General features: G+C 41.6%; 1 protein-coding gene across 5 annotated transcripts in view; it reads right to left on the reverse strand.

Moving 5' to 3' along the window:
* Window positions 1–2,634: 2,634 nt before the first annotated feature.
* ELF1 (E74 like ETS transcription factor 1) overlaps window positions 2,635–27,465 on the reverse strand; it is a 91,944-nt gene continuing 67,113 nt past the window's right edge. For all 5 annotated transcript variants that reach the window (XM_065638825.1, XM_065638833.1, XM_065638816.1 and 2 more), the window contains 5 exons: window positions 26,758–26,922; window positions 21,634–21,717; window positions 18,383–18,575; window positions 16,789–17,256; window positions 2,635–4,245 (listed from right to left, as the gene is read on the reverse strand). In XM_065638825.1, the coding sequence (XP_065494897.1) occupies window positions 3,630–4,245; window positions 16,789–17,256; window positions 18,383–18,575; window positions 21,634–21,717; window positions 26,758–26,922 (1,526 nt within the window). In that variant the 3' untranslated portion in view covers window positions 2,635–3,629. The remainder of the gene's footprint in view (window positions 4,246–16,788; window positions 17,257–18,382; window positions 18,576–21,633; window positions 21,718–26,757; window positions 26,923–27,465) is intronic.

Here is a 27,465-nt window from a genome sequence, read left to right on the forward strand (position 1 = left end):
GCGGGCTGCGTGCGTCTGCCACAGGGCCGCAGGAGCGGCCGCGGCAGAGGGGCTCGGGGGGCGGCCCTGCCCGCCTCTTCCTTCCGCGGGCGGCGCCGTCCCTGCCGAAGTTTGCCCGGGCCGCGGGCAGGGCTTCCCGGACGGGCAGGCGGCCAGGCCGCGCAGCTGCCGCTCGGGGTGCGAGCCTGAGGAGACGGGGGGTGGGAGCTGAGGCGCTGGTGGCCGCGGGCGCAGGGGCGGCCCGCCCGGGGGGCACCGGGCTTGGCTGGAGCTCCGGCGCCTCCTCTCGGCCCAGCCCGGAGGGTGTCGGCAGCGCCGCGGGCAGCGCGGCCCGGCCCCCCCGCGCCTCCCTGCGCCGGGCCGGGCCGGGGTGTGGGAACGTACCGGAAGATTTGGCGAGGTTGGTTAAATGTAAATACGCTCAACTGACTTGCAGCTGCCTGCAGAAGGAGCACATACATCACACTGTATTGTTTTACTGAGCTTGTGTGCTTGATGAGTAGAACCTCTGTGTTAGATAACATAGGCCTGTGAGAAACTCGAGGCACCTTATCACTATGTCTGAGATTCCTGCTTTGTTGTGAGAAAGAGCGGGAGGCTGCGCCTGCCTGAAGCCTTGAAACACAGGCGAGCTCAGCAGGCCCAGCGATCTTCCAGCAGGGCTGAACTGACCAGCGCCTGCGTCCCTGCTTGTGTCACCTCTGCCTGGGAGCTCAGGTGCGACTTCGCAGATCCCCAGTAGAGAGGTAACTAAAATAAAACTTGCTCTTTGCAATGCATTCGTGGCCTCTGGCTTTTCTTGCGATGTGCTCACAGCCGGGCTCTGAGGCAGTGCTGGCAGCCTCAGGCCTCCCTCCCTCCTCCTCCTCCCCAGGCTCCCTCCCGTGAAACACCTCAGAAACAAAGTGCCTTTTGCATCTCCACAGCTTCACACGCGTGCAGAGAAGAACCACGGCCTCACTTTTTTCTTTCTGAGTCACCGGCGGCCAGGGGTTGAGCTGGTGTGTTTAGTTTGGCTGCTGCCACAGGCACACAGGGCTGTGAGGAGCTGCTCCAACTCCTCATGCAAACCCTTGTTTTGTGATTTATTCCAGCTTCTCCCTTCCTTTGTCGTACCAAGGAGAAGCAGAAGTACGGGGACAGCTGGTGGACTAAGGGACGTGGGAAGGGAGCCATTTTCATTTACTGTTCTTTACACAAGAGAGTTGGCTTTTGGAAACACTTTGCTGTCTGCTGGGGATTTTCTGCACTTCTCCAACTGACATAAGCCAAGCTGACAAATCATTTTCCCTTTGTGATAGTTCCATCTATGGCAAGAGGTTTTGTTGGCGAAGTTGTAACCTTAAGGTGTGGGGTTTTTTTATGTGTTCAGTACACCAGCAAAACAACTTTCCCACTTCTAAAAACAGTCAGGCGTGATCACATCATGTTCCCTAGTGTTATGAAATACTTGCAATACAGGAAAAAGTCCCCATTTTACAGTCTGATTTTAAAAAGCTCTCCGGTGCTTTCATCAATCTGAAAACAGCCCTCAGGACAAGAACGCTGTCAGGGAGGCATCGACAATGCTCATCCTCATTCCCGGCAATATTGCCAGCGCTCCCTGGCTGCGGGGACTCCTGCCACACCAACCACCAGCGCTGAGCAGGCAGCAGGTGTGTGGGTTTGGGTCCGACCATCCTTCCTGAGACACCCTGGATTTGCAGGTGGAAGCCTGACTGCATGGGAGTCAAGAGGAAAGAAATGCTGAATTAAACAGGATCGTTTCAGCTGCCGAGGAACAGGGGAGCTGTGGCAGAGAGCTGCTTGTTCAATATAGTTTGCAGAGTGACTTCTGTTCAACTGGAGCAAATGATCTCTGCCACAGTTTGCTTCCACTAGTTTTTCTGCATTAATTAGAAATCATAGAATGTCCTGAGCTGGAAGGGACCCAACAAGGATCATCAAGTCCAACTCCTGTCCCTGCACAGGACAACCCCACAGTTCACACCATGTGTCTGAGGGCATTGTCGAATCGTTTCTTGAATACTGCCAGGCCTGGGGCCGTGACTACCTCCCTCCCAATTCAATCACAGAAAGTCATATTTCCTTTAATTTTACATTCCACTGATCTCACCAGGCATCATATTTATTTTTAATCCACCTTCTGTTGAAACATTGCGACATGAGAGGTTTTGCAGCTCTCGCAGTTTTGGCCAACCGTTGTGTTATACAAGCTACAAAGACCTTTGCAATGAATGGCACCTCAGAATTACATCAAAAGTTTTGGGTTGTTTGTCCGAACATGTTGGGAAGTGACAGAAAAGGAGAAGTTTAAGTCCCATTCTTGGACTTATCTCAACTTTCATTTGAGCTACAAAACCCTACAGTATTGCTATTTCAAAGGATAACCACAGCATGTTGGGTACATTTGAATCTGTTCCTAAGTGATCCATGAATTGTTCATGTCCTACCACAGACCCACAATGATTAATCACATTGTTCTGTTTCTCAGTGTATTTTGGTTATTTATGATGATCAGCAAAACACTATAATAATATAAAAACATTTCAGAGTAAATAGAGAAAAATGTTTTTCCACTTGATTTATTTTCATAATAAACCAATTAAAAATACAAAAGACAAGGACCCAAGGTTCAGAGGGCTCCATCATTTAAAAATTTGTCTTTAAATACAAATTCACTCTGTAATACGAATACATATAACTCTAAACATAATGATCTTATTTGCATCTATCAAAAATTTGTATGGAAACAAATTAGCTGAAAAAACTTCCTCATGACATTGAATGTACATTATTTACAATCAAAAAAAGAACTCTTAGCAGTATTAATCTCCAAATATCTGCATAAATTGTATATATTTCATTTCCCTCCCCCCCTTAAAAAATAATCTGAAGTAGAAAGCAAGATTGTTAAGCTTCATAGTCGCAAAATGGCATGAAAAGTTTGCACCTGTAGTGATGCTGTTAGCTTCTATAATTAAATATATCCGATGTTTTCATATAAAATATAGACATAGCATTGTCCATTACTGGAATAAATGTTTTGTGTACTCTCAATAGGAGTGTATATTCCATTTTGCACACACAAGATCTTGTGCTGCAAAAAATGCGAGAAGATACCTGGCTATCAAAGTCTAAAACTGGTGTAATTCACCAGTATGAAACCCATACTTGATCATAAAAATTCATACACATGGAATGAAAATGTCCCACTAAAAGTAACTGTTGCTTCAAAAGTTAGTTGATACACATACGGATTAAACAGAAAAGGTTATAATTACATTACTGCAATGTAAATTGGCAAAAGACTGAGAAGATACAGTAAGAAATGAGTTTGAAACTTTGGCCAACAACCTCAGGAGAAAGTCTTAATAGCATAAAAAGCATGTTCCTTCACGCCTGTATTTTGAAACATGAGTAACATATAATTTTATTTATATGATAACATTTAGCAATTAACAGAAAATCAAAATCCGTCCTAAAGCATGAATTCTAACAATTAACTGCAGAAATTAAGTAGCTTTGCAACATCTTGCTTCAGAATCAAATCATATATACAGAACTGAAAAGGTCCCATCACATTTATGAAAATAATCATCCACAGGGTCTTTTTAAAAAATTCTTTATTAATATGAATTGGGTTCCAATGGCTCATCTTCTTGCTTCACTTGCACGTTAGATGGGAAACCATTTGAACTGGACACTACCATCACAAAGGGTTGCTGCTGGAATCTCTGCTCCAGCTGCTCCGTCTCATCTAATTTGTCACTGTCTTCTTCTTTTACCACTCCTTGCACGCCAACCTGTTTTGTTTCTGGTGCTTTAATAACTGAAGTGATCACCGTGCCCGATGGGTGAGCTACCACCTGCGAGCTGCTAGGCGAAAACGTCACCACGGGGGTGGTGGCACTGAAGGATGGAGACGAAGCCATGTTGGCTGTTCCATTGCAAACTGTCTGCACGCTGCTGGTGAACACCTGCTGCACTTGCGCCGGGCTCAGCACAATCGAGGAAGGAGGTGAGACTGGCTTCTGAGACTGCAGCATGACGTTTTCTTTAAGAACGGTCATGGGTTGTGAAGTAGGAATGGCTTGTAAAATGAATTTTTGGGACGTTGTTGCTGAGGCTGGGTCTGTGCTGGCTATCACTGTAGTAAGAGGCACCGTCTGGAGTGTTACAGTGTGCAGCTGCTGGTTTCCAGGAGAAACAACCACCGGAACTTGGGTTGGGGTCTGTAAAGTCCTATTAAGATTAGAAAATATTGTAGGGTCAGAACTCTTCCACACTGAGTTTTGAAAAATAATTACAGATTTACTAGTGAAAAATCACTTGGCATCATAAACATTTCGTTTAACTAATGGTTCCAAAAGAGGTAGCAGTAAAACAAGAACTGAACCTGACCCTCAAAATTCAGCAACGCAGTTCCCAGAGTAAAGGTCCCCTGCACAAATAATACTGCCATCACCAAACTGAGCAGCCTGCCTTTGAGACGTTCAATAATTCATCGGAAAACCTGGGAGTCGCATCTAAGACCTCCTTCTCAAGCATCAACCCACATAATAAGCATAACCCACTACATGCCTGCCATCAGTTCCACAAGGTACCTTAAGTAATTCTTAAGTCACAAGCATAAATGATTTCTAACTCAGGCCTCAATTCTCCTGACATCTATATGCATGTTTAACTATATGCAAAAGTATCTGCACTGTACAGTGAGTCTGGTCAGGACCTTTTCAGACTCCCAGGACACACAGCTCTCTGTCTGCTAGGCTTGCACGCTCCTTCTGGTAAAGCAACTGGACAGAATTTGCTCCCAAAACATCAGTTTAGATCAGGAATGATTTATCAGTTGCAGGCTCACAGACTCGGGTACCACATTACTTTCTATATATGTACGGCTGAGAGGGTAGCATTAAAGGATTGACAGCCATATCATGAAGTATATACAACTACTACAATGGACAATGGTGATTTAGAGATGTGGCTGAAAGACATACATTCCAGTCATGAAAATAAAAACACACCAACCAGACAAAAACCCCTCAAACACAACATGCTCCAGCCCACCATGCCACAGTCTCCAACGATCGTTTCTTTCCTTCTTTGATCTTTTGAGGTCCCTTCCAATCCCTAACATTCTGTGATTCTGCCTGTCCTGCAAAGTTTTCTCCAACCTTCCTGCTTCTTTTCAGTGCCTTCACCCGCTCATCCTCTTCTGATTTTTGAGTCTTAAGCTCTTCCTTGTGTTTTCTTGAATATATTTGACACTGAGCAAAACCAAAAATAACTGTCCCCTCCTCCTAGCTTATTTCTCCCCCTGCTGAAATCACTTCAGATGGAAAGCAATTTACTGTCAACATTTTGCTTTTAAGTCCATGCACAATACTGCATGCTCTTCCTTCTGAATGTGCCTTAAGGGTTGCCTACTATACATCTATTGCGGAATGTCCTCCTTTCGATAGTCCTTCTACACATATAGTACCTGTTTTTCGCAGCTCTGTGAAATCCAACTCGCCAGCCTTTAGCCATCGACCAGTCGGATCAGACTCAGCATATTCAAAACTTCAATTTAAAGCCATGTTCTGGCTATCAACAGTTACAACAAAAAGCTCACCAAAGCACGATTGATGTGATGCTGAAGCTACAGGGCAATGTGGATGCAGATGCTGCTGCTGGCAGTATTCCGACCACACGGGGAGCTGCACTCCCCTTTCCCCAGTGCTGCAGCAGAGACGAGTGAACGAAAATATTTGTAGAGGATTTCCCAGGTCCCTCTCAGCTCAGTCCTCTGGGAAAGGCCTACAGCAGAGCTCCACAGATTGCTCCAGCAAGAGCAGCTCTGGTAACCCAGCTGGTGTCAGGTTCAGAGCGTGTCCCTGAGCATCCTCCAGCTGCCAGTCCCTGCTGCAGGCAATCTTGTCGCCACCTCCAGCGTGGCTTGGTAATACAAGGAACGAAATTTGCATCTGTAGCTTTTTCTTCTTCACAAGAAAGAAGAGGAAGGTTGCACCCAGGAATGCTGCTGTAGCAAAACAAATCCAAATCCTTGCCCACGAGGAGCCCATACACGTCTCATCACAGAATAACCATCATAACCAGGACACAAAATTTGATGCGACTGACACCAGAATTAATCTTGAGTTCCTGTTTTCACACAACTGGAGACCACCCAAGGAAGAAGCTCATGGAAATGAGGACTGGCTGGAGGTGAAGCACCAGCTAGAGTGATTGCTTCTTTCTTTTCAACTTCTGGAGAGCTTGGTGCTGCACAGCAAATACCAGCAACTAAAGTGCAAGGCTAAGAATGCAGCACCAAGACTCACACCAAGTCTGCTAAGGGTTATCAGTGCTAACTATTTTTCTTACCCAGGGACCTTGATAGAAGAAAAAAAAAAAAAAATCACAAATGTCTGCATCAAAAGTAGCAAGAGTATGAGGACATTCACTAGCTTTTTAAAAAAATATATGTATGTGTATATATATATATATATATAAATAAATATATATAAAAATGGAACTACCTACAGTTAAACAAACTTGCAGTAAAATCAAAATGTCACACGGATACACCCCAACCCAGGAAAGTCTATAGAGACCAGCAGACCAGCAATGCAAGCGCAACAGCTAAGAAGGAAAGACAACTGACACCTGCCTTCAGAAAAAGCATTAAAAGTATCCGAGTAGAAACCAAGCCAGCTCTGTAATCCACAGAGAAACTTACTTGAGCCCGAAGGATTAAGATCAACTCAATATTTGCAGTTTTGAAAGCAGCAGCTGAAGCTGCTAGCCTGTGCTGGTATGCCGTCCAAGTATTACTCTGAAGCTACTTTCATGTTCCTTAGTTGTTTTGTTTGAAAACAAAACAGTAAAAATAAAAGCTTCTAGCTGTTAAATGGCTCTAAAGGACAAATTCACAAAGTGTGAACTGGGTGTAATCAGTGTAGAGAGTATTCTGAAAAGCACTAGGAGCAGCAGCTCTGAGATGACTGAACCAGAGAGTTTTGTCTCAGCACACTGCAATTATTACCTGCATATTAAGCCATTTTATTTCTCCTGAAAGCAATTCCTGTATCTGTACATTATACTGTTACTAACAGTTTACTCCAGATGCTCTATCTTCACCAGCAGTCAAAACACATATTATATATGATACAAACATATGTAAACATCTATGTAAACACATATATAATATGTGCACACACACACAGAGTGTAAACTTGCTAGAGGGAAAGCAAGCAGCAGATGTCTGTACAAGCACAGGGTTAAGTAGTGCTCAGCACCATAAATACATGTAGCTAGCTGTGCTACTGGTAGCCTTAATTGGTAAGACTACAAAAAACTGCATCTGTTTACAAACTAAAAATCTATCTGTTCAAACTATTAGCCTTGAATACCATTTAAAGAAATCCAGCTTTAATAATTTTGCCTGTTTTACAGAAAAAAAAATAAGTACACGCTAGATGATCTCTAAACACTGGGTTACATTATTTTAGGTGCTTTGAACTGTGTCTTTTGCTATGCTTCTGAATTTCACTATCAATTTGCTAGCGCCCTTCCTCCTCTAAGGTACAAATCTATTGGGTGATTACTTTAGAAGTTCCTGCTGAGGTTACAAAAAAACAAGGACATTGAGCAACAGCGATGAAAAGGAAATGCTGCCATAAAAGAGTCTGGTTACAACTGAGGAAAAAAATGTCAAAAATTCTGAAGTCATTTTAGCTTGTCAGAAAATGATCATCTGTTTCTTGTGCCACTGGTACTGTTAACAGTCTAGAATTGTGCAATATCATATTAACTCATCGAGAGGTAACTAGTGATAAAGCAAACACTAAGTGACAGGCTGGAAAATCAAGTGTATTCATGGCAATTTATGGGAAATTTATGAACTGGAGAAAGGGAGAGGATACCAAAAAATACAGAAGCTACAAGCCAAGGTAAACAAAGTATTTCACAGCACAGTAAGAAAATGAAACAGGGCAATATTATGAAATACATAGAAAGAGGTAACAGAGGAGAATTCCCACTCCAACATACATGTTGTTCAACCTACAGCTACAGGGGAAATGATGGCCTTGAGATAAACAGGCAAATTTCCAGGGACTTTCCCCATTTGTTCAACTAAATGGTTGCAAAAAACTCATCGAGTCACGCAAGGCAGAAGGAAGGAGGCGGAGGGGTGCGGTGTGTTTGTCAGAACCACTTCAGATGCCTGAGTCTAGAGGCAATCTCTCGAGTGACTGTAGGAAGCATCAGCCAAACGCGACTCAGGAGCTCTGCTGTCTCTGCAAACTGTTCCACAGCTCTGCTCGTCTACACGATCTGCAGAGCCCCCAACGATCTGGTCAGTGCTGCACCCCAGCATTATTCCCATCATTGCCACTGGCCCTTTTGTAGCACAAGCCACGCAGATGGGCGCTGCTAAGCGGGGATACCCATGGGACATCGAACAGCACTTGCCTCCTCCTCCAAAGGGCGGGCAGAACTTGCCTGTTCTTGTCTAGCTCTTTGCCTGGACAAGAGAATCTCTTACACGGTGAGGACACAAAGGACTCAATTCTCAAGTCTGCTGTCCTTCTTGCTAACTCAAGCAATCTTGCGGTCTTCTTTCCAGAATTTTTCAAAACTGCACACTCACCCGAATTAAATCTCAGAAACTTTGCTACTAACAGAGACCTGCAGAAATCCCAACTCTTTTGACAGTGCCAAAGACAGGTAAAAGAGAGCTCCTGTGGATAAGCTCCTCATTGTGCAGAGACAAAATGAATCTGTCTAGATGACTTTGAAGTCTCGCATTCTTCCTATCTACTGCAGAAATTAAATCAGATATGGGCTTAAAAAAAGGTTTTCTCAGCTGCAGGAAAATCAAATCAAAATGTTTGGTTATAACCAAAGTATTTGCTGTGATAGAAGTTGTTGCTATTCTACACGTGTTCTGAGAAACACACCCTGTTGTAAGCTAAATTACAGTTTCTTGTAGAAGCCCCCTGAGATCACATCAGCCTATTTCTGACGAACACCTCCCTCAGGAAGGGCATTTTCCTCACCATGCTCAAACCTGAGATATAGTCAAGCCTTCACTTAAGAGATATAGAATTGTTTTGGTTGGAAAAGACCTTTAAGAACAACCATTAACCTGGCACTGCCAAATCCACCACTAAACCATGTCCCTAAGAACCTCATCTATGTGTCTTTTAAACACCTCCAGGGATGGTGACTCCACCACTCCCCTGGGCAGCCTGTTCCAATGCCTGACAACCCTTTCCGTGAATAATTTTTTCCTAATATCCAACTGAAACCTCCCTGGCACAACTTGAGGCCATTTCCTCTTGTCCTATCACTTGTTACTTGGGAAAAGAGACCTACACCCTCCATGCTACAAGCTGCTTTCAGGTAGTTTTAGAGAGATGACAGAGATCAACTCTTTGCCACAATCACCTGCTTCCCTCCGTTTTTGGGGAAGGCTATAGCAAGGCTGAGCCGGATCCAACAGTACCTGCTAGTTGGTGTGTTGGAGAACTTCTAGTGCGAGCATGAAGACCCAACTTGTTGCACTGATAGAAGACCATTGTCTAACTGCAAACAGGCAAAGCATGTGCACCGATGCTGGCTGATCGAAGTAAGGCCTTCCAAATATTGTCCAGGTGTTGTTTTCCATTATCTAGAAGTCCTCAGCTGGCATCGTATTCCTTCTCTCACATTCCCCGTCAAACCCCAGGGAGCCCTAGTGAGCTCTTTACTGAAACTGGCACCTGTGACGGTTTTTATTCATTGCACTCATAGAAACGGCAGAGGAGTGGTGGGCTACAGCATTAGCTGACATCGTGCACATTTGACTCTTGTTCTCATTCAGGGAAAAGGGACTGAAAGCAGATGGTCAATGCCAAATCTCAGTAGGACAGTGTCAGACTGCCTCCCTGCATCTGTGTGCAAGCTCAAGCAAAATCAATATAGATAGGTGTTCTATGATTATAGAACATAACAGTGACATTCACCGCACAACTTACACAAGCTAATGTCTATACATGGCGTAAGATGAAGACACTTCATTTGAAACAGCAGCTGTAATAATGTTTTCAGAGTTTAAACTCATGCTAGACAAATCTGCCTGTTTTTCAGCTTCAGCACAGCTGCAGTTAGACATCGCAGCCTGGACACAGAAACAGATTATGGAACAATAGCAGAAAACATATGTGTTTGCTTGGGGTAGATATGACTTTCAAAGGTAATTCCCTCTGCTTATCAGGACAATCCACTGTGTTGGCATATTGTTGGCTTCATCACTGTTCTTACTCAGAATGCTCATGACCAGAAAAAACACAATTCACGTTCAGCTATTCCCTTCTCCTCTTGAATGAGGATCTTGCCATTGTGGTCCATGCCTGTGTCACCTTCGGGATGAATGACGGCAACATTTTCTACCCAAAGACTGCACAAAGGTCAAGACGAAAGCTGTGGCTGATTCATCATGTAGCAGTTCTCCAGAATCACAGAGTGGTTGGTGTTAGAAGTGACCTCTGGAGATCATCTAGTCCAACACAGAACATATCCCTCTGGTCCTTTGTGGTCCGTATTAGCTTTTCCCCCAGCTACAAAACAGAGTCAGGATACTGGTCTTCTAACATGCTCTGTTCAAGCTATCACAATGACAACTTGAAAATACAGAAAAGAATCAATAATCTGAATTTCGATAGAAACCTTGTGTTTAAAACCTGAAGCCTGCTAAAGCATTGCACAGGATCTGTCAGCAGGCAGCCAGTTGTAGTCTTCCTGGTATACAGAGCTGCCAGCTAGAACATGTCCCACACACAGTCATTAAGAAACAGACACGTGTAATTTTAAATTACTCACAACATGATCCTCTCAAAACTGTTAGCAACATGAGAACCTCTTAGTTGCCCAAATGCAGGCACCTCAGAGGCCTGTATGATGTCCTACACTACCCATGACGAGGTAAGTCCCTGGCTTTACAGGAAAGGTACACTTTCTGGAGCAATAGAAAGGATGCCCTTTACACTCAGAACAACCCGAAGAACACGGAGCTGAATCCCAGGCCTACTTCGGTGCCTCCAAATTCCAAGCTAAAACACAATTACTCCAATAAGCCAGATATTCTGGTTAACCTGTATCAGTTATTCTAGTTCAAACAGAACAATTTAACAAGCATTAAATTCAAAGAGACTTTTTTTTCTTCCTTAAAAAAGCTGACTCATTGGAAAAAAGTTAGCAATAAAATGCTCATCCAGAGAGGCATTTTTGTCTTATCGCTGGAAACATGTGGCGCCAAATTCAGCTTCCAGTTACACAACTGGAGACTGCAGTAACTGTGCTCGTGTGCACAGAGCCAGGGCGGTTAGTCCTACAGAACAGCAGTGAGTTTGCAATTCTGAATTATTCCCACTGGTGATCCCAGATGTCTTCCCCGGTCAGCAAAACCCAGTTTGCACAACCTGACCCTGCTCCTGTCCCGTTTCCCAAGCTGGGGTTAGCATCACATCACAGCCTTTCTGTGTCAGCGCTGGGGCTGAGGAAGAGGCATCTACCCCTGGCAAGTAACACTTTTCCTTGTCTCCCCTGCATACAGCAGCACCAAAATTTGTATTAAAAGCCCATTGAAAGCCATCCAAAAGCCAAGATCTTTCCACTTCAGAGCAAGACACAACCCTCCCCTCAAAGTAAATGGAACTCTGCATGAGCTTTGCACAGCTCTAAATGAAGCCACTGCCTGCCTCCCCTGAAGAACCAACGCCTGATTTTCACTGGCATTTCTGTTTCTTTGAGAGATGCAGAGGCCCTGGCGAAGCGCTGCCATGCTCTGCAGTGATGCTCTGGGACTGAACTTCACAGGCGATGCTGCCTAGTGCAGGGGAGGGAGGGATGGTGACACGAGCCCTTCACGACATTCTTCAAATATGATTCTTTCACCAAGTCCCTCAGCAGAGAAGATGCACGTCCAGACTTCTTCTCTGAAGGATATGGTTAAGTGTTAAGAAGCCAATTGTGTTGACCTCAAAATTCCTTAGTATTTTCTCTGTGCTATGTAGTTAATCACTTTTTTTTCCCTGCTCACAACACAAACAAACTGCCGCAAAGGGAAGACCATTTATTTCCATAAACAAAAGGGAAGAACATTTTTATGAATTAAACTTTAGAAGCTGCATACCTAAGACAAATTATATGGGTCCAAGACATTCACGCTTCAAGGAAGAGCCCAACCACTAACCCGTACACATCAGAAGAACTGCTGAAGATCATTCCCAAACCCTGGCTGCCCTTTCTCACTAATGCCCTTGACTATCTACATGCTCCAACCTCAGAACACCAACTGGCAACCAATGTTTCTACTAGGTTGGTGCAAAAGTAATTGTGGTTTTGGACCGTGAATTTTAAAACATTATAACTAGGCTCAAACACATCTTTATTAATCAAAATAGGAACCATTACAGTCAACACATTTTTGCCAACCAGAAATAAGTTTGTTTATTCCCGTAGCATAAAAATCTGTGCTTCAGGATTCGAAGAACTCTTGAAAAGCATTTTCTGCATCCTGCTGGTTGTGGAAGCGTTTTCCCTGCAAAAAGTTGTTGAGATGCTTGAAGAAGTGGTAGTTGTTTGGCGAGAATGTGAATATGGCGAATGAGGCAAAACTTTGTAGCCCAATTCGTTCAACTTTGGAAGCGTTAGATGTGCGATGTGCAGTCCGGCGTTGTTGTGGAGAAGAATTGGACCCTTTCTGTTGACCAGTGCTCGCCGCAGGTGTTGCAGTTTTTGGTGCATCTCATCAATTTGCTGAGCAGACTTCTCAGATGTAAGGTTTTGCTGGGATTCAGAAAGCTGTAGTGGCTCAGACCGGCAGCAGACCACCAAACAGTGACCGTGACCTCTTTTTGGTACAAGTTTGGCTTTGGGAAGTGCTTTGGAGGTTCTTCTTGGTCCAACCACTGAGCTCGTCATCGCCGGTTGTCGTATAAAATCCACTTTTTGTTGCATGTCACAATCCAATCGAGAAATGGTTCATTGTTGTTGCGTAGAATGAGATGACACTTCAAAATGACAATTTTGGGGGGATTTTCCGTCAGCTTATCAAGTTTTTTTTCACCTTTCCAATTTGGTTCAAATGCTGAACGACTGTAGAATGGTCAAGGCTGAGTTCTTGGGCAGCTTCTGTGTAGTAGTAAGAGGATCAGGTTTGATCATTGCTCTCAATTGGTCGTTGTCCACTTCCGATGGCCGGCCACTATGCTGCTCATCTTCAAGGCTCTTGTCTCCTTTGCAAAACTTCTTGAACCTCCACCGCACTGCACATTTGTCAGCAGCTCCTGGGCCAAATGCGTTGTCGATGTTGTGAGTTGTCTCTGCTGCTTTATGAACCATTTTGAACTCGAATAAGAAAATTGCTTAAATTTGCTTTTTGTCTAACATTATTTTATATTTATTTTAGACTGTGGAAATTAACAGCAAGTAATAAGTCAGTAACAAAAAAAAAGGCAAGAAAAGCGCATTAAAATGATGTACAACATAACCACATTTATTTAAGAATGTATTCCAATATCAAATGGCAAATTTCAACAATGCAAAAACCAGTTACTTTTGCACCAACCTAATATTTGTTCTTATGCTGCCTTATAAAACTACTATAAAGTGACTCCAACCACAGCCCTACGGAGATTGTGCATACATCAGAAGGTTTGTCAGCTCTTATTCTATAATGGCAACTGTATGTGCTGTACATTTTCGAACCATGTAGACCATTAATTTCAACCTTAATGGAAGCTTCACTGCAGCAATTCAGAACGTGTGCATAAACACATTCAACTCCTAGAGATTTATAGTTGTTTGAATAAACCAAGCCAAAATTCAGTTCCTTTGTTTTAGCCTTGTTATAAAACAAGATCTAAAACATATGCTTCAAAAAACGTTCACTGTCTCCTTTTACCTCACCAAACTATTTGAAGTTTGCATTTTGAAACTAAGCAGAAATGTATCTGTGAAAAATTGTACTTTTAGAGCCTAGAAGGGGCAGTGATTCCTGCGCAGGACTTGTCAGCACCTTGGTTTGCAGCTCAGCCTGTTCTGGTTAAAAGCACACCAAAAAAATCTGAGTTGTGCTTTTCATTTTCACTCTAACTGCTACAACACCTTAGTACATTCTTTCTTAATTAGCAGTACTTCTATAGCGGTCAGTAATTACATACTGTGCTGAAAAGATACAATGGGTCTTTTTTTTTTCCCTTCATCTGAAACACTTTGTCATCTTGCCCAAGAAAGGTGCAACCAAAGACTTTGTGGAAAAATGTTTTAAGTTACAAACAGGATTAGAAATGATGCAACACAGAACTAAGGTTTTAAGGCTTTTACTTCGTTTTAACTTCACATATGTATCTTCTCTACTACTTTTTTTCCTGTAGCTTATTGCCCAAGGTCCGATTGTGAAACACAGTAACGCAATAATTGGATGTCATCATGTCACTGAGCAGCTTTCCAAATGTTAGGCTGGACTTCTTGCCCGCCTGCCTTATTAGGCCCTACAGATACTTCTGTTTGTTGTTACCGTTTTTTATACCATCTATACTATCGTTATAGTTTTTGATGTACAAACTAATGTAGGTCTAGCCTAGAGCTAGTTTACTCTGTAAATTGCTGAAATCTCCCCCTATTAATGTTTAATACCATTATTCTACTGACTTCAATGGTGATTGTATAGCTTTAGTTATGTCTGTACTCGTTTCCTGGCGCAACTATTACCCCTCACTTTTTGCAACTTACAAATAATTAACCCTGAAATCATAAGATTGCACTGAACAGAGTAGTTTCATCCCTAATCTTTAAAAACTTACCAGACATCACCTTAGTGCAGATTTTTATTAATTTTTAAAATTAATTTCAAAACTGTTTTGTTGGTGGTTTTGGTTTTTTGTTTGCTGGGGTTTTTTGTCAAATTCTTCATAATTATTGTTCACATAAACTGATCAATATAACCCTTCCCTCCTCTCTTTGCATCTTGAACTAATTCTAGTTGGTTAGAACAATAAGTAAAACAAAATTTGATTTCAAATCATGCATATTAGAATTCAAAGACAAAAGAAAGTAGATATTGTCTACCTAAAACTGGTAACTCTTTCCAGTTTGTTTTACAGTACCTACCAGTCACTATGAAAACTACTTTTGCTTTTGTGGCTCAGTGTATTTATTCCCTTGCAGCCTTTATTAACCAGTGAATTTCTCTTTTCAGTGTGAATTTTTCATATTGCAGCATGAAAGAAAATATTTCATATTTTTTAAGGAATATATTTTCAAAAAAGGATTCAAACTAGGAAGTCCACAGATAATTTTAAAGTTTGAGGTTTTTTTACCCCAAAGAAAGAAGAGATAATGTAACTTTTTTCTGATTGAAGCTGCACTCTTGGTTTGTAATTTCCTATACATAAATCTTAAGCTTCCTCAACTACTTGGTTATCTCCAGAAGTGTTTCTTATTGACTCTATTGTATCAGTGACTGGAGGCTGATCTGAAGTCTCGGTTCTTTCCCTTCCTCTAAAAAACTGGCTGTTATTGCTATCCTGGATTTTCCTTTTATGTAAGTGGAGTTTTAATAACCAACCAGCTTTTACAACATCCGGCTAGTAGAAAAGAGGACAGAGCAAAACTTATTCTTTGGAAACAAATAAATAATTTAGTCTTATTAGTGTCATTACTTACTACTCTTTGACAAAATTCCATAGTTAACCCCAGACAGTCAGTACCACTTCAGATCTATTGGTGGCTCTGGATGTAATTTTCAAAGGAAAGAATAAAGGAAGGGAGAAGGAAACAGCATAATTGCCATTTTGCAGCACGAAATGCTGACCATTGTAACAGTGATGTTAACACAGTAAATCTCAAAAAACAAAGTGATGTTCATCATTCACTAAGAATATGCAGCTCCTGAATCACATCCTGAAGCTTTCCTGAAGCAGCTTTAAGGTGCAGAATTACGACTTTGACATGCCTGTGAAGGGTCTAGATTTCAAGAACATTTATTTAGTTTAGGTCTTTTGTAGTCAGTGGAGACAAACAAGCTCCATCAGGGGATGCCACAGGCTAGGGTAAAACCAGGCTTAAGTGACTGCTTTTAAAACTTCCTTCAATTAGGATGCTGCTACTAAGGGGTACGTAGGTGCAAAGGATGATGATGCTTAAATGCCGTGTAGTGTCAGTCGATTTACAAATTAAGCATGGAAGTATGACTAACTCCCATGAGATTACCCTGTTAATTGCTTTTTAAAAATCAAAAGAACATGCTCTTATAACAGCAGCAAAATGCAAGAGCTGGAGCTTTCCCCTGCTGTAACTGGAGACAATGCAAAAGATGAGAGAGATGACAAAAAAGGAAAATCTTTTTGAAGGGATCATGCAGACACACCACGTGTAATTCAAAAGCGAAGACATTAAACAGTCAGTGAAAAAGAGAGTAATGAAAATACTGCCTCTGCTACAGGATAGAACCGATGATACCAATTTTAAAGAAAAGTTGTGTATTTTTCCTCTCTAAAGGATTTGCATCAGGCTTAATACCGCATGAAAGATGTGCTTCCCTCCACCAAAGGCAGAGCATTTTATGAGTGTACACACTGCAGTACGCTGCAGTAATCCCCAACTCCTAGGATCAGCCACAAAGACACTGTTTCACTTCAACCAAACCGGGAGATGAGCAATTTTTTTGAAGCACAACAAAGAATCTAGTCTATCTAGCCATCATCCAGTGAATTTATTATTATTCATACATTTATTTCCTATACGTTTTCTTACCTTATATTCTGAACCGAGGGATTTAATGTTTCGTCTGGAACACTACTGGTTACAGCCGCGTGTCCTTCTGCGAGGGACTGCAACGGCTGCATTACGTGAACTGTCCGAAAAAGCTGCGTGGGATGTACTGGCTGCGGAGATTGCATTGTCCTCAAAACTTCTGAAGTCAAGCCAGGTGTCTGCTGCTGCACAACTTCTACGTGCTCCTTCAGCTTAGCCGGCTTCAAGTTTCCTGTTTTTAGCATTGTGGTTGATCCTCCCTTTGTTCCCGCGTTTGCAGATGCTCGAGATCTGCTCGATTGGTTTCTATTGGCCACAGGAGTTGAGAGCAGAGTTGAATCTGATGATTCGGTGCTAGGGCTCGCATCTTCATCATCGATATAGACGAGATCTTTTGGCATTTCTTTAAACTGGTATACTAGGCGCTGACCTTCTACTTTAGCCAGTATTCCTCTTTGGTAATAGTATCTGTTTAAAGCATACACACATCAAGTTACACAGTATTTTTTGCCAAGAACCAAACCAAACCAAAATTTAAAGAAAAATTTAAAAGGGGCAACAAAACCCCCGGAAAATAAGATCTGCACTAACAAGCAGCTTAAAGTTCAATATTTTAAGTGCCTATTTTCTTCATTATAAAGGAGTCGCCAATTTAATAGTGCATTTTTTCCTCAAACAACTTTCTTTCACTGGTATTTCTTGTCACCTTTTAATTTTAACCTCAGATAACTCTGAGGAGAAAGAGAACTCCGTGACTTGGCAGCTCTTCTATCAACTCATAGCCTTTAAAAGTTGCATGAAACTTGTAATTCTCCTCTTGACTCATACAGTTCTTTCGGTTACCTGAATTTGTGCTTATGCAGCAGTGAGCATAGGCAGACATTTTAGCTACAACAAAGCAAAGGGAACAGGACAGGAGAGCACTACTACTGTTATATTTACAAATTAATACGACAATTTGAAATTACACACACAGAGGTGAGGGGCGAAGGGAAATGAAAAGAAATGCATAGCTGCTCAGCTGGACAATTATTAACCAGCAGGTAAGACTGAAGCTGCCATCACCCACACTCGTGGATGTCCCTGTATTTTGCACAGTCTTTTCTGTATGAGAAAAATGCCAGTCTGATAGGCAGAGGCACAAATGTTTTAACGCTGTCTGTACACACAAGTGCACTCGGACCTGAATTCTAAAACTGTATCTTCCACTGGAAATTAGGTAATTTGCAATAAGTAGAAATAATTTCATTAACACACCTGAATTTAGGATTTTTTGGAGAAAAGGGATTCACATTTTATGTAAAGGGCTTGCCCCACTTGGAATCTTCAGCCTCTTACTTTGGCTGTGGCTGTGAAAAAAGCAATTTCTGCAGCAGCACTGAAAGTCTGAGCTGAGGTTGAAGGTGAATGATTTGGGGTTGAGGTTAGTAAGCATTACTTTTAGTTAGCTTATTTATTTTGCTGAAATCATTTCCTAATTTACCAAATTGATAGAATACTAACTCTTTAGTGTTGTTACACAAATCACACGAGGCATTTAATGCATGCAAACACTAAGGCAACAAAACCAGTGTATTATTAAAAAGGCACATACCTGAGAGCTCTACCCATTGTTTCATAATTCATGTCGGGTTTGTTTTTGTGTTTTCCCCACAACCTGGACACAGCCTTGGAATCTACCAGTTTGAAAATGCCCTTCTCTCTTTGAGTCCATTTGATATATTTAGGACATGTAGCTTTGTCCTGGAGCAGTGCTAGTAAGAACTCCCAGAGATAAATTGTATTTCCTAAAATAAAAGTATTTCAGGACAGAGGAAAAAATATATTAGTTGACCATATTTTATTAATGATATAAATAAAAGTTAAGAAGCTGATATCTTTATGAGTACATTGTAATATATCCCAAAGACTAGGAAATAGTGATGGAAGGGTATGGGAAGGGATTCTTGTTAGTTATTAGAATCTGGGTGTCCAGCCACCCCGGCCACTGTCTGTAACCTACAGAGTCACATACCAGTCAACCTACGGTCACCCTGTTCCAACCACCAACGTTAGACAGCATCAGTGTCCCTACGTGTCCCCTTCCCTCCTGCCTAACCCAGGTACAGAAGCAGCCACTATTGCTTTACCTCAAACAGGAACTTGTTCAGGTCCATCCTCTGAAAATTCTGGAAATTAAGCCCTTGCTTAAATACTTGGCTGAATTCAGGTGAGTGTTATAATCCTTTAAAAGGCTAAACAAAATCCTTACTTTTAACAATTAGACTTCTATGGAGCAATCACTGGCATATGCTGAAGCATGCAAACCTTCAGGAATAAAGTTCAGAAAAAGGATTTTTTTTTAATTAATTCAGTGAGTGCTTGCACTTGCTGGTAGACAACACTCATATTTCATTTTATAAGCAAGCAGGCACAAACACATATATGGAAATCCATCATATCTGTTCGGTGTTTACCATATATAAACAGCATTAAAATCACCGATTGCAATTATTTAAAATATTACAAAATTTTCATATTCTTCTTTTTTCTGAAAACACATTTAAGGAGTCCAAACTCATAACTAATGAGACCCCTTTTCCTACTTTTTTAAGGCTTTTGGTGTCTGATGTTCTTTTGGACACATGAAGCTGCACACAAGCTTCTTAGTGATATGCTGTTACGTCTGAGAACGGAAGAAAAAACTCTTTGTGTGAAAGTATCACCTCCCACAAGTAGCAATGCAAAAACACAGCAAGGGCAGCGTGTACAGATTTCTCAAGTTTCACAGAAAATGATGCCCAGTGCACGAGGTGACAGGATCTCTTCTGTTTGCTTAACCCAGCAGTTTTTTCAACTTTAACAACAACCAGTCTGAACTTTTTTTAACAAGAGAAAGTATCTTACAAATTAAAACTCCCACACTACTGTCTGATAATCTATATTTCGCAAATATTCAGCAAAGTCGTCAGCACTGGCAGTACAAAATGTTAACAGCTTCTTCAGCAGGTGGAAACTTGAAAAGTGACCATTCCTAGAGAAAAAACACTGCCTTTGCAACAAACCTCTCCCAGCTTACAGAAAACCTTGAGCCTGTTTGCCTTGGGATACCCCAAGGGAAAAGGTTAAGGCTGCTTAGGCAAGACACAAAGTCAGACAGGAGCGAGAGCATTCCCAGCCACTTACCATCTAATCCAGGGTGCTTTTGTTGTAGTCTAGACTAAAAATGCTCAGCAGCATCGAGGCAGTCTGAAAATTTGTCACTGCTTAGCCACTGAAATTCACTGTGAAGAGGGCTGTCTGCCAAAACCACGTCTGCTTTACTCACTGGCAGAATTTTTAACCTCCTCTGAGTCACAGAAGGAGAAGAAATATGTAGAAAACTCGGTTTTCTCCATGCATCACATCAAATAACTATATGGAGGAAATGGTATTTTAGCATACATGTTCTCCTCAGGGGAACACTGTGGATACTGCGAGTCAGGCAACTCTCATGATTTTCTAGCTGCTTCCCTGCCACAGCTGGTTATATTAATATCCTGTGTACTTCAATTCTATGTTCCTCAAAATGCTAAACAAATGCTTTTGTGGTAGCTTTTCTCCTAACAGGCAGTGGTTTCAGACAACACGCTCCTTTTTAATTCCTTCTGAATTAGCAGTTTTGTAACAACAGACAAATGTGAAATATGGTGTGTCCTCGCTATCATCGACAGAAACATTAGACTCTTCTGCCTTTTAATTTTGTGGCTGCCTGCTTTGATATTTTGATTATTTCATTTGAGCACTACCTGTAGGTTCCTGATACTTCTCTTTCATTTTTTTTACGTAAAAATCAGGTTTTAATTTAAAAAAAAAAAGCCACAAGAACACATACTCGAAATTGCTGGCATTAACCGGTTAAATATTTATTGCTTGCAAACAGGTCTTCATTTCCTGTTATTGCAGAAAATCCCTCTTCTAAAGAAAACAAACCCACCCATACTCATTCTTTTGATATCAAGAAAGTCTGACATTCTCATGCCAACACCTTCCAGGTTTGGCTGGGCTTCCCTCCTGGCAAACGCTGCCCGCACGCAAGCACTCCGGTCCCTTGGTGTGTGTGAGGGCACTCGTGGTGGCCCCGGGGAGGTTCATTTCCAGCTCCCACGCAGCTCAGCAGAACTCGGTGGGGTCTGGGAGGGGCATGAGCTGCCATTCCAATGCCAACCCTGGGCTCAGGTGCAGGACTCAAAAGCAAAGCAACGGAGCTGCTGACAAAACTGACAGGCACCGCTGAACAGTTCAGTCTGGAGGAAATTATTTGTTGCAGCAGTTATTTGGTGCTCATTCTCCTTCTTCCGTTTAAACACAGGAGGAATGAAAGAAGGATCAAAACCCCAAGTTTTCTGCCCATGTCTGGAAGCTGCGTTACAACTTTCCTCAAAATTCAGGGCTTGGTACTTCCTGCTGCCAACTGGGAGCCTTGGTGAGTTCCTCATGCAGAATTAGACACACACAGATGGAAAACGTTTTTAAAGATCATCTGTCAAAATAACCACAGCACAAGAGACCCTAAGACAATGGAAAGCGCTCCCCAAGGCTTCAATGAGAACACTGCAGCCTCTGCGGGAGCTTGAAGAGTTTCCAAGAACCCTCGCTATTAAAGTGGCAAATGTTGCTCTCCCTAGGAACTGGGTATTTCACCAAGAAATCTTGTGCACGAATTTTTTTATTTGCCTTGAGATATTAACTGCCCCTGAACATAAGATCTGCTTTTACATCACAAGAAAATAGTGAACATTTTCTTTTTACATCACAAATGTTTTCTTTTTACAGGTCATGCAGAAACAATGTTCTTTTAAATTCAGTGACAACTCTTTGACTTACCCTTTCCATCTTTGTTTTTCTTTTTCACAGATATGTTTGGAGTTGTAGTAGGGGACTCGGAACGAGATGGTTTCGGCTTCTTCCCTGAAATAAACCACCAGTAAGTCAAGCTGCAGCATAAAAAAAAAAAGGAAATTAAAAAGAATGAGGACCTAAAAAGGGAAAAGATTTGTTTCCCCAATTCAGAGAGGATTCAATTTCTAGTAAGTTAGGGGCTCAATTCAATGCTGAACTTTTTCAATTTCTACAGCAGGGTTGGAACCTGCACATTCTTAGCATACTTCTAGTAAAGATTATGCTCACTTTTCCAAAGTCCCTGTATCTTGGAAATTTCTGTGGCTTTTTAGGTAGTCTTTAAGAGCACTTAAAACAGAAGAGATGAGAAGAATAAGCTATTAACTGTGGGCAAAAGTTTAAATAGGAAAAGCTAGATAATATAGAGAGCACTATCTTGTACACTCATCGCCAAAATGGAATTTAGGTATAAAACAAGATTGTTTGCTTGTTTCACAAAGTGGAAGTCTTCTGTGACAGCAGCAAAAGATACTGTCACGTGAAGAAAACATTTTTCAGTCCTGTTGTCTTTTACCCCTTTCACAACAGTGGCTACAGCTAAAGGAAAGTCACTTGTTTGTTTAAGACCAGCAGACCGAGTAACAGACTCTGAAAAAAAACCCCAGTTTTTAAAATCATAAACATAGTGGGTCTATCTGGTGCGAAACACTGACAGGAAAAAATTACTTACAACGGATGGCAAGAATGAAGAGCATTCATTTGAAAATGTTGAGAAATCAACTACCTAAACATAGTGGAGTAAAATAAATTAAGTCATGCTGAAGTATTTTTCAGTATAAAACATTGAACCTATTCCTTTATTAGCTCTCATTCCCTGCAATGGCAGCATTTATGGGTAATGTAATTAATCAGAAACCTTCAGAACTTTCTTATGAAATAAAAAGTTCTCTTATCAGGTTTTGCAGTGATGCCTTAGTACAATGACAATACCTAAATTATTCACGTACTACCTCTGCTGTTTTGAGAGGCAGAACAGACCAAGCAGATACGAAACTTGGAAAAGATACTTCTAGTCCAAATAACCTATTGTCATAATTGAAGATCTAAAGAAAAAATATTTTTCTTTTTCTCTATTTATTGCATTTTCAAAGAAGTTATGTTCTACAGAGGCAAGACGAATAGGCCTGTGCAATCCCTTTAACTATGACGTTCCACCTTTGCTTTTGTTTTTAGGGGCTGTTTTAGTAAGGAAATGGCTCTGTTGCAGAGCAACACTGAGGGTTTTTCACCAGCTCTGAAAAAAAGAAAAAAAAACCACAAACGCTCAGCGCCAGCCTGTGCTGTCTTCTTCATTCTTGACTTCCAGGTATCTATAAACGAGTCGTAAGAAACCCTGGCTTGAACACTCACCTTCAGACATTAGCAGCCTTGCTAAGCCCATCTTTGCACCTTCTTCTATTTTTTTTTTTTTTTTGACAGGGCATGGGGGAGGAGCGATAGCTAGTTGAGAAAGCTACAGTGAGGAAACTCCAGTAATGCCTGGAGTGCTCTCATTTTCTTGGTTCCATTCAGACAGGATTCATAACTGAGGATGGGACACAAAGTTACCCATTGTCTTGGCCAGTAATGTCTTACTTGATTTGGATGAAGGTGGGGGGGAGAAATCCTACAATATAGTGGTTTTTCATATATCTATCATATGAAAGGGATAAAAGAACTACTGGAGGACATTTTTAGCAGCTTTGTTCCACTCATCCATTATTCCCGCTGGTCAGCTTCAGGAAACTTAAGTACCTATCACGTATAATTTATGCACTTCTGATTAGGAATAACCTAGGCTACTAGATATGAGTACTACTGCTACAGCAATTCTAGGCTCTCTGACCTCAGCCTAGACTACTTCAGGACATCCTATTCAGACAATCCTCTACCAGAAATACATCCAAAATTAGAAATCAGTGAAGAATGTGAAGCTTTTTTACAGAAAGGTATTGATGTTACTGCTCTATATCTGGGCTGGAGATACTTAAGATGATGGTTTTAGACTACATCGTGAGCTATAATCTCCAGGCACTGACTGATACCATCAAAAACAGTTAAGAGAGACACACGAGATCTTTTTCCTTTGTCTAAAAGAATACATTTTCTAAAAGCACATTAAGCATCAGCATGCTTCCTCCTTTGGTTCAACAGAGCATGAGTTTGTTACCTTTCAGAATACACCACTAAATTCCTTTTTAGGAGAGAATTTTACAAAGAGGAAGGATGAAGAATGTGCAAAAGCTAAGCATTATGTGGGGCTACCGTACTTTTGTATAGCTAATTTAATTTATAATTTGTATTTGCACTTTCCTATTTCCATGGTTGCAAAAACACTTTGGGTTAGAAATTCATGTTACAAATTAATGTGATATTTAGAAAGTGAGATGTTTATCCTGGTGAAATATTTTATAATACACTAGGAAAAGTTCAATACATTTTCTTGCACTGTTTTCAGTGGTTTTTGTTTAAAAAAAAAATGTAAAAATATAGTTAACGGTATATATCTAAAATATAATGTGTACATAACTTGTGTGACCACCTACTGCCAGATACCTCCCACAGAAAAAACAGGACTGAAGGTGTTAGTATAGCAAATTTCCAAGTTTCTTTCTCTGACATCCCTCTGTTTTTCCTGTCTTTCTGATCCATAGTTCAGCAGCTCAGTGCTCAGACATTCATGAGTATCAGCATCACACTGAGCACGGGTTTGGAGTGGAGCAGATGGGTGGATACAGCTCTCCTGCTGCAGCAAGGAAGTGAAATCACCCCACTGCCTCTGGAGAAGATTTTCTTGGAGGAGCTTTATGTGGCGGTGCCATTATTCTGGCTCAGTTATCTGGCAATGCTCTGCATGATGCAACCCCTGAAGTCTAGCTGATGGGTTATATATGCCATATGGCTATAAAATCATGAGTGATATGGATAGGGTAAAATGACCATGGTCCTTTGCTGTGCTACAAAACCGACTGAAGGAAAACAGATTGCACTTAAAAAAGTGCACTACAAAATAAATAATATTTTGCAGTAATTGTTGTACACCAATGCTTTACAAATCCCTGGACATTCTGAAGTATAACAACACTTCGACATTCAGACCATACCATCTACCTCATTAAGTCTCAACACTGAAAATTAGTAGTTAATGAAACACTGAGCTGATGCATCTTTTCTGTGTTTTTTTCTATCCAATGTAATTGCCAAAAGCAAACACACGTTTGCTGTGAAGCAACTGGTTTTCTAACCTACAGCTAGGGAGGAGGAAGGAGTGGGAGTAAGCAGAAGCACAACATGAAAGAGGGTATGAAAGCATCAAGCCAAAGAAGTTAAATGTCTGGCAAGCAGCGGCTCCTTGTTTTGACCCACATAGCAGCCAGCGATAAAAAGAAGAAGAAAAGACACGAACAAAACAAAAAAACCAGTTTAAAATCCCCTTACGGTTGGTTATCTCGCAGTAGTGCTCACAGCAAGGTAGTTTCCCCAGCAGCACTGTCGGGGCAGCTGCTGGTAAAGCTCTGCTCCACAGCAGTTTCAGTTCAGCTTTCTGACGGGAATCGGAGACTTCCTGACACACACCCATCCCTACCAGACCTTGTGACACACACAGGGCTCAGGAGGCTTCCCCGAGATCTCCACAGGTTGTTACGCTCTCTCTCACAGATAACACCTCCCAGCACTTGGGAGCAGAAGCACAAGTAGCAGCAAAAACGCACTCTCCTTCAGCAGGAGTATGGCTGGGTAGCAGGAGCCCTGTTCTGGAGGCTTTTGTTTCACAGTGGAACCTGTCAAAGTCCTCGTGCTCTGGTTCAGGCCTAGGATTAGTTCCAGAAACATAACTTTCTTGTGGCTTTCATTTGTTTGTTTGTTTTTGGTGTTGTTGTTGTTGTTTTGGTTTTGGTTTTTTTTAAATTTGTTGCAAAAGCACCTTATAACCATAGAATCATAGAATCATTTTGGTTGGAAAACACCCTCAAGATCATCAAGTCCAACCATAACCTAACACTGTCACTAAAATATGTCCCTAAGAACCTCATCTAAACGTCTTTTAAACACCTCCAGGGATGGTGACTCCACCACTTCCCTGGACACCTTGTTCCAATGCCTGACAACCCTTTCCATAAAGAAATTCTTCCTAATATCGAATCTAAACCTCCCCTGGTGCAGCTTGAGGCCATTTCCTCTTGTCCTGTCGCTTGCTACTTGGGAGAAGAGACCAACACCCTCCATGCTACAACCTCCTTTCAGGTAGACAGCAACTCCTCAGCCTCCTTTTCTCCAGGCTAAACAGCCCCAGCTCCCTCAGCTGCTCCTCATCAGACTTGTGCTCCAGACTCCTCACCAGCTTCATTGCTCTTCTCTGAACTCACTTCAGCACCTCAATGTCTTTCTTGTAGTGAGGGGCCCTTACATCTGCCTGCACTGCATGACTCTTTCCCCCTGTAGACATCAGCTTCAGTGCCTTTGATGTGGTCCATGTTGAAGCAGGGTGGGAAAACAGGAGCAGAAAGTCTGGCTATCACCACTTCATTACTCTTTGGCACAGCACCAACTCCGATGGAACATCTCTCAGTGGACACTGTGTAGATGTTATCTAACACAAGTGGGACTTATGCTTACTATAGCATGCAGCTATTAAAATAGAAATAAACATTCATATTCAAGAAAAGCTAAAAAGCGCTCCTCATTCTCATCCCATATTCTGAACAGATCAAGTATCTTTAGTTGAAGCTAAATAAGAGCTAATTAAAGTACTTCAGGATTCACAGTAACAAAAGCTCTATAGCTTGTGTTGCAACCGTACTCTGAAGAAGAAACTGTAAAGAGAACAGGCAGAGATTTGTTTCCTGTGGGACAAGCCATCATTGCTGCCTCTGCAACATCGTTAGTGTCTAAGCACCAGAATCTGTGCTCACCCTACCCAGTGAGAAAACACTTTCCCTGTATTTGTAGCTGAGCCCACTCAGGTATTTTGACCTGACATCCGGAATGGTTCCAGACACCCACAAAGGAGGAGAGCATGCCACCCACTGCTCTCCTACTCCACACCACTGTTCCCCAATAGCATCTTACCTTTTTTCTTCTTTGGTTGTTCAAATTCTGGAGTCCCTGGTGATTCAGCGTAAGGGTCTGGGGTTTGGTGAACTTCCACCACCTCAGGGATCCCATCAAGTGTGACTGACACGTGGGTAATAGGAGCCACAATATCATCATCTTCAGTTGCACCAAACATAGTTGCTTTAGGGAAAGGGACAAGAGGATTATTTTCACACAGCCACGAGGACTTTTAAAAGCTCTTTTTTTAAACAGCAAAAATTTACATATAGAGTAAAACAAAACTATGACACTTAAGGCCTTCATGGGAGAAAAGACTAGTTCATAATGAAATACATCCACCCACATTTAACACAAGCAGAAGATAAAATAGAACAACTTAATGATATAAGGATATAACCCACTCTCCTCAAAAGCACAATTATTTGGTGATCACACATTTTTATTCATATTTAAGGCAATCTGCAGATATAAGTGTACATTATCTTCTCTTGGCAACATAGACTAATCCTTTATCAGCCAAACAAAACACTGCAATCTAAACCACCTGACTTCATTCACACCATCCCTCTGTAATTTTTGATTCTTTTCTTACCTGTTCATCTCTGGCATGGCAATGAAATCTTCTGTTGCATACAACACTGGATTTCTGATATCTTTGTATGTATCTGATACATATGCAAAGGCTACCGGGAAGCAAAACAATCTTACCAATTCCATGCAGCC

Source organism: Caloenas nicobarica, chromosome 1 (genome assembly GCF_036013445.1).
Source record: "Caloenas nicobarica isolate bCalNic1 chromosome 1, bCalNic1.hap1, whole genome shotgun sequence".
NCBI classification, from domain to species: Eukaryota; Metazoa; Chordata; class Aves; order Columbiformes; family Columbidae; genus Caloenas; species Caloenas nicobarica.